Genomic DNA, 7,929 nt, shown 5'->3' with positions numbered 1-7,929 from the left:
TGCCAAAAAAGCCCATGTAAACATTTTAAAAAATAGAGTAGAGCACCTAAAACTCGTAGTACAAAAACAAACCATCTTTCTCTCAATAACCCTGGTATTGTGAAATGAAGAAGAAACAAAGTAGAGATTTTTCTGAAATTGGCCACAAATGATCTTCACTTTGTGCATCTCACAAGAGTTAACAGTGCAATGATCGGAAAAGATTGTATACCCTTTAAAGGATAAGGTTGATAATAAGTGGGTCTTTTAGAGTCATAGAGATGTACAGCATGGAAACAAACGGTCCAACCCATTCACGCCTTCCAGATATCCCAACCTAATCTAGTCCCACCTGCCAGCACCCGGCCCATACCCCTCCAAACCCTTCCTATTCATATACCCATCCAAATGCTTCTGAAATGTTGCAATTGTATCAGCCTCCCCCACTTCCTCTGGCAGCTCATTCCATACATGTACCACCCTCTGTGTGAAAAAGTTGCCTTGTAGGCCTCTATTATATCTTTCCCCTCTCACCCTAAACCCATGCCCTCTAGTTCTGGACTCCCTGACCCCAGGGAAAAGACTTTGCCTATTTCCCCTATCCATGCCCCTCATAATTTTGTAAACCTCTATAAGGTCACCCCTCAGCCTCCGACGCTGCAGGGAAAACAGCCCCAGCCTGTTCAGCCTCTCTGTGTAGCTCAAATCCTCCAACCCTGGCAACATCCTTGTAAATCTTTTCTGATCCCTTTCAAGTTTCACAACATCTTTCCGATAGGAAGGAGACCAGAATTGCACGCAATATTTCAAGTGGCCTAACCAATGTCCTGTATAGCAGCAACATGCCCTCCCAATTCCTGTACTCAATACTCTGACCAATAAAGGAAAGCATACCAAATGCCTTCTTCACTATCCTATCTACTTGCGACTCCACTTTCAATGAGCTATGAACCTGCAGTCCAAGGTCTTTGTTCAGCAACACTCCCTAGGACCTTACCATTAAGTGTATAAGTCCTGCTAAGATTGGATTCCCAAAATGCAGCACCTCGCATTTATCTGAATTAAACTCCATCTGCTACTTCTCAGCCCATTGGCCCATCTGATCAAGATCCTGTTGTAATCTGAGGTAACCCTGTTCGCTGTCCACTACACCTCCAATTTTGGTGTCATCTGCAAACTTAGTAACTATACCTCTTATGCTCGCATCCAAATCATTTATGTAAATTCTTTCCTAGTTTTGTAAATGACCTGAAAGAGAAGTTAAATTCAAATGATTGCACAGTAATTTTGTGAATTTAAAGGGAAACATCGAAATTTCACTTGTTTTCATATTTATTGGATGAAGTGAAATAATAATGTAAATAATAGTCTTGTGGTTTAATATTGTTGAAGGATTGGTGTCTATAATGAAGGCCACATTTTGTGGCTTCTAAAGGATGCCGTGCATTTAAGTGGAGTTGAAGGACTAGTTTGCTGTTCTGTGTTGTTGAGAGGAAGAGGTTTACTTTTCCATAGGCAATGTGTGGTTCGTTTTACTACTCCTTGAAAGCCGAGTTCCTCTCATCGTAAACAAGGCGGGAGGCGGGGGTGGGGTGGGGGGAAAGGAGGTAGTGAACTATCTTCGATTATATACCAGCTCTGGAAGGCCTTAGAATAAGTTGCCCGACTTTGGCCAGATATTTTGTGTGATCTGAATTAACAATGGTTAATCAAATGCTGATTTTTTTTGGAGAAATAAACATCGTGATAGAAGACGCCGCAATATTGTCAAAATGTTAAGAATGATCGTTGCAAGAGTGATACAGATTACTAGATTTCGTACGATCTCTCAAATCAGACTGCCAAAAATTATGTTCATAAAATAAAATCCAGTGTTTCCCTTTTTTCATGTTTAATATAGTGTAAGCATTTGATTCCTAAATTTTCATTGGAAACACCAGAATTCTGTGGATACAATCCAATCCCTTGTTCCTGTATCAGAGTAGTTTACGAAACTTCTATGTAGAGTGTGTTGTGTTTTCTAAAATTACGTTTATGAAAATGGCACATCTTAAATAAAAATGAGCGATTTCCATTTAATAAATGGTATTTAGTATTCGGCGAGGCATCGAATGAGTTTTTCAAATTTTGTTGTCAAAGGCGCCTATGATACACCTTGTTTTAGTTTGTAGTCCCTCTTGACTGGGAGGACCTAGTTTAATGCTCTTTGTCGTGAAGTTACCCTTGACTGGGAGGACCTGCGTTGAGCCTCTTTGTGTTGAAGCCTGTGAGGGAAGGAACTGAGCAGAACGGAGCTGTGCTGTATAGGTAAACCTACCCGTGGTTTGTGAGTTTTGACACATGTTAAAAGCTTCGGGGTCATTGGAATCATTCCAAGATTTATATGTGCATACGTTGTACTTAGAAGATTCGTGTTTGTTTGTGAGCTGGGGGTCATTTTAATTTGTAACAGGAAGTCGAGGCCTAAAGGCGCCATTACAGCCTGAAATCCAGCAAACGCGTTTGCGAGGCACTTGGTTCAACAGCAGTAATCTGGAGCGACCGCGGCTGCCGAATCACATTGTTGGATAAATTGGTTAAAGATGCTTTAAAGACAGAAGCATCCATCGAATAAACTGCTTTAGTTCGTGTGCGTGGCACGCAGGATAAAATCAGACTTGTGGGGGAGGGGAGGACAAAATTGTTTAAAGGTTCGCCTTGGTTTTTACATGTTAAATACTGAATCAAATTCCCATACTTAAAACAGTTTATCGCAAAAATATTTGTGTTTAGTCTTGTTTAAAGTGGCTCGAATTGCAGTTCTGATGCCGTTGTCTGGATCTGTTCGTAGTTTGGAGGAGCTGAACCGTTTGTGTAAATGTGTTCCTGTTTTCTGTTTCTTTCACCCGTGATCACTTTCTCGATTTATTGTAACTGTTTGAATGTTAGGATTGAGGGTTTAGCGTGAATGCAGTTGTTTCCTGCATCAGGACGTTGAGGCCTAGAAGCCTTGTAATCCGATAAACTACATTGAAAATGATTGTACACAATGCAAGAGGTGTAAAATTTACTGCAGCTCAAACGATTGGACCGACACCTGCAGAGTTTTCTTGTATCGCAATTGGATTTAATTCCCCCGCCGCACACCGTAGACAACTAAACCTGGGTACAAGCGTTGTGACTTGTTTGGTTTACATGCTGTTGAATGTATTATGTTCAAAATTGACGAAACTACATGAGATCACTTCGATCCATTCAGTGGAGCCAGGTGAAACGTTATGATTCGGCGAGAATTCATTGCCGCCACCCCGCCCCAACTTTGTGGTGGTCCTTGGGCAAAGAACCATCAACTGTGTCTGTTAGTGCGCCTCTTAGCACAACAGTGAGGGTGACCTCGACGTAACTGCCTTAATGCCGATCAGATACTTCACTGCTTTTTGCTAAAGTATTAATCTTTTAGTTTGCATTGTGTCAAGTGCTTTTAAGAGTTCATATTTAAGGCCGCTTTGTTTTCTTTTAAGGTAGTCTGCCTTGTAAATTTTTAAGAGCAAAAATCCAATAATATCGAGAGGTTAATGTGCATCCTGAGTTTGCGAGTACTACCCCTGTGCATGTTGAGATTGGTAACTTGTGTGAAGGCTTACCTTTTGATGTAGATTGGCATAATTCACTTAGATATCTACTACATTATCTTTGAGTGCAGTTTTAGTGTTTGCCTATTGTACTCCTTTCCAAAGGAAGAGTTTATATTGGCGCACCAGAAATCCATGTGTTCTGGCATGGAATAGTGTCCTAATTTAAACACTAAATTATGAAACTTGAAGGCAACCATAAATTGTAGAGCTTTGGTTTTGCGCGCATCACATTTGTGGATCTGACTGATTCCTTTGTGATTTTTTTTTGTGTGCTAACACATGTTGCACAGATTTCTTGAGTCCTAATAGTCACTTGGTAATGGTGCTACTGCGACTACTCAAAATTCAATGTTTTATAGAATGCGCAATAATTAATTTGTAATGAATCGCTCATTCTCTGTAAAGACCTGCCTTTTTTTTTCTTTTGCAGTTGCTTGTGTAGCGCCTTGGCTAAACAGCGCAGAATTAATCTATAAAAATGCCAGATAACGGCACCGAGGAGGCTGGCCCCAGTACAGATGATATTTGCCGTGACTTCCTGCGCAACGTCTGCAACCGCGGTAAGCGCTGCAAGTTCCGCCACCCAGACGCTAATGAGATGTCCACCCTTGGCCTTTTATCTTCTGATCTACCTGTTAATAAAGGTGAGATTCCGATCTGCCACGACTATCAGAAGGGTGACTGTCAAAGAGGGCCCAAATGTAAGTTCCTGCACGTAAAGCGCGACGAGTATGGTTATGAAAACCAAGGTATGGCGCACAGCCAGGTGTTTTCTCCCTTGGCACGCAGATATGACCGCTACGATGACCTCTACGATGGCTACGACGCTCACATGAAGAGGAGAAGGATGGAGGGCATGGGGTTTGAAGTATACGACTACGGCATGCAAAATCCTGGCGCAGCTGACTACCGGTTTCTGAAGGAAGAGAATCTCATGCTTCAAAAGCGTGTTGAGGATCTCCAAAAACAGGTGTCAAACCTGATGGCCACCAATGAGCTCCTCCTGGAGCAGAATGCAAATCTCCGCAACCAAGTGAAGATGGGAATGATGACTCCCATGACCCCCATGACCTCCATGACACCTATGACACCCACGCCCACTGCAACAGCTGGGAGATTCACCACCCAGTGACATTGGAGTTGATTACGTGAAAGAGGTGTGACTCAACTCCTTAAATACCTGTTTGTCACTTCAGTATACTAATAAAGAAACCTATGTAGTTTGTCAGATCTGAGAACGTTGTGCTGGGACTCTGCTTTACAGTTGCAAATTTACAAATTGACCAATATAAGACCACAAGCTCAATCAATCTAAGGCAGTTTTAACATACCACTACCGTGAATTTATAAATGGACGGGGGTTGCTGTGATACCCTTTCCAACTTTTCATTTGGGAGTGGTGGTGAAATAAGAACAATATCGAAGATTCTGGTATTGGTTCATGTTTATATCCCATTTCCCTGCTGTGAACATTTAAACCATTTTGCATAATTTGACCTTCTTTTCTTGCCTCCACTGTTCACTAATTTAAAAAAAAGTATGAAAGAAAGTCTGGGTATAATCCAGTGTTGGCTTTGGACAATTTTCGAAGCAACACAATTTGAATTTTACGTCCATTGACTGCATTATGGCCATACACGCGCAGGTTTGAGTCTTCTCACAGTTTCATGCATTTGCTTTTATGAAAACGTGTTGCAAGACTTGAGGTGCTTGCCAGATTTATCTTTGGCAAAACTAGGTAACAGAAGCAGAAGTGAATTAAGTGGCAAAATTGGCAACTCATTGAACCATCTGTACTGTAAAATCATCCAGTGTGTTACGGTGAGATGCTTTGGTATGTGTTGCAAGTTGTAATGGTTTTGGGTACTAAAGGGCTGTATAAGTCTTGATCGATCTTGCTGTCCTGATCTATTTTGTCAGCTAAATCTCGGGAATGGGAACTTACAGCCCTTCATATACCCAAATCATCTTTTAAACATGTAGTTAGCTGCCTCATGTATTTGTTACTTTGTATGTAACTGACCTTTGTGAGAACCAAGTCAATCATTTGCCAGTTAGTCAACTGTGCCACAAGAATGAGGCATTTTTAATGCTCTGCATAATGGGTATTGTTGGGTTGGTGGTACTTTGGTCATTAGAAATCTGTATTGTAGTGGGTTGTTTTTTTGCATTGGTGGGAGCCCATGGCTCCTCCATGCAGTTTTTCTGTTAGTCATCTTGTATTGCTTTCTACTTTAAAACTCAAATTTAAAACAATTGAATGAGTGTAGATATTAGTTGCCATGTTTTCACTATGTCCAGTGAAGAGAGAGTTTTGCCTGCTATTAGTAATTCCCCAGCTACTGTGCATAAGTTTTAAAAATTTTTTCTTGTCACTCTGCTACCCCTATTGGAGGCCAGAAATTTAGCCTCAGAAAATCTTGATCTTTCTCTGGCTGTTGCAGCAAATAAAGAGACAACCTTCTTCCGATTCTCATCCTCTCTTTGAAGAAACAGCTGGTCTTCATTCTGCCACTCCAACTGGTAATGGTGGACATGGGCTAACCCCTACAGCTACTGTATTCCTGATTTCCCTTTGTCCACCTGCTTCCATCTCCTTCCTTTTGTGCCATCTTTTAAGCTCAAGGGATAAAATACAGCTTTGTGTTGCAAAATGCAATTCATTGCGCTACCACGAGGTATTGGTGATGATGGATATCAAGCTAATACTGCGACTGCTAGATACTTTTGGAATTCCTTTCTTGTAGTTTAGGAATATTAATTATTTTAGTTATAATTGGTATACGGGGATGGATGAGTCATAATTGAGTGTGCAGTAGAATCCTGTTTGTGATAGATGGGGCACAATAGCTTATTCATCAGATTTGCATAAATGACTCAAATCAATTTCTCGCAGCAGGACCTAAAGCAGGTTTTTGCCATTAATGTATATGATACAAATTTCATGGATTTAACTGTAGCCTCTTTCAGTTCCTCAAACCACAGTGCTTGAGTATCGCTTGCTCTTTGTAGTGTTTATTTTAGATTCTTACACTGCAACACACCGTGATACTATTTACAGTCCTAACTGGCCTCATTGGTTTAGGATTCTGGCATCCATTTATCCCCCATTATGGTGTTTGTATGTACTATGTGAATTTAGTTCATTTCAACTTAAAGCTTGGGGTCAATATTTAAGCCGTTAATATTTCTTCTCCCACCCCTCACATTTACCTAAATTGTTGGGCACCACTCAAATTTAAGTTAACTCTGGGGAGGGTGGTCAGGAGCAGTTCTTGGTCAATGGCTACTCATCAGTTATTGTTAATCCTTTCCAGTCAAAAAAGATGTTCAACAGTGTTTTTGCTTGGCTTACAACTCCCAGGCTATACTGTTGCACCAAGATTTATTTAATGATTCAGAAATAATTATTAATTGTATTTCTTAGTGTATTTTCACAGTGAAATTCTTTATACAGTTTACACAGACCCTGTCATAATTATTGACACATTTTATACAAAGGAATTGTGATTTTGATTTGAGGTCTGAGTTAATGTGGTCATAGTGAGATCTGTGCATCTGGAGAATGTTGCAGTACTGTGATAGCGCATGCATTCTATCTGCCATTGATCTGAACTGCAATTCTGTTCCTTCAGTTTAAGTACTGGCTTTTACTACTGATTGCTAAGTAGTTTCTTTTTAATTTTACCATTCAATGTTTTATTATTACTATGCTACCAAATTGTTTCCTGCATTGGACTTAACTTGCAGAGAAGTGGTTATTCTGATATTAGTAAACACTTCAATTGCCATCTAGGTATGCCAATAAAATGGGAAACCATCACTGCTATTGTTGGGTTCTTTATGGGCTGGAAAGGTTTAATGGTACAGTATGTGTATAATGTGTATATATTGATTGCTGCATAATTCTTTGCTATGGTTAATGCTTTTCTATGCGATTACATGTAGACTGTTCTTTCCCATGGTTAATCGTTCCACTGATGCAGACCTCCAGGACAGCAGAACCTATAGAGTCCTAAACTAAGTGTACTTCGTTTAATTGTAGATCTTTTAAAGCAAAAATGTGTTCACCTTCATTTCTATGGAAGTCTGTTGAGTGTATAACAATAAAGCAAATTTTCATTTGTGAATTGTTTTGTATTTCTTGTGTTTGTAGTGCATACTTAAATAGCATTGCCTATTCTGGGATATAATGGTTCTTTGAGTTAAAATTCTGTCCTTCACCCCAGGAAGTGTTTAAACGCAACCTAATCTAATAATATTAGAACGTGATTACTAAACCATTTGGAGGTGACAGGTACAATGAAACATGCTGTTAAAGCTTCATCACTTTGGA

The 7,929-nt window shown here is 40.1% G+C and overlaps 1 protein-coding gene across 2 annotated transcripts; it reads left to right on the top strand.

Moving 5' to 3' along the window:
- Positions 1-2,207: 2,207 nt before the first annotated feature.
- LOC132805810 (zinc finger CCCH domain-containing protein 10-like) lies at positions 2,208-7,723 on the top strand. 2 transcript variants are annotated; one of them, XM_060821091.1, is made up of 2 exons: positions 2,208-2,286; positions 4,024-7,723. In XM_060821091.1, the coding sequence occupies exon 2, from the start codon at positions 4,072-4,074 to the stop codon at positions 4,723-4,725; it is 654 nt and encodes a 217-aa protein (XP_060677074.1). In that variant the 5' UTR covers positions 2,208-2,286; positions 4,024-4,071; the 3' UTR covers positions 4,726-7,723. The 2 variants fall into 2 exon arrangements, with proteins under 2 accessions (XP_060677074.1, XP_060677075.1); XM_060821092.1 differs by having other exon boundaries at positions 2,246-2,305.
- The last annotated feature ends 206 nt before the right edge of the window (positions 7,724-7,929 follow it).

This window comes from Hemiscyllium ocellatum, chromosome X (assembly GCF_020745735.1).
Source record: "Hemiscyllium ocellatum isolate sHemOce1 chromosome X, sHemOce1.pat.X.cur, whole genome shotgun sequence".
NCBI classification, from domain to species: domain Eukaryota; kingdom Metazoa; phylum Chordata; class Chondrichthyes; order Orectolobiformes; family Hemiscylliidae; genus Hemiscyllium; species Hemiscyllium ocellatum.
This window is presented reverse-complemented; position numbering and strand designations above follow the sequence as displayed.

Bases quoted from the DNA above. Each gene is read 5' to 3' on its own strand.
- LOC132805810 (XM_060821091.1), top strand. From the start codon at position 4,072: ATGCCAGATAACGGCACCGAGGAGGCTGGCCCCAGTACAGATGATATT.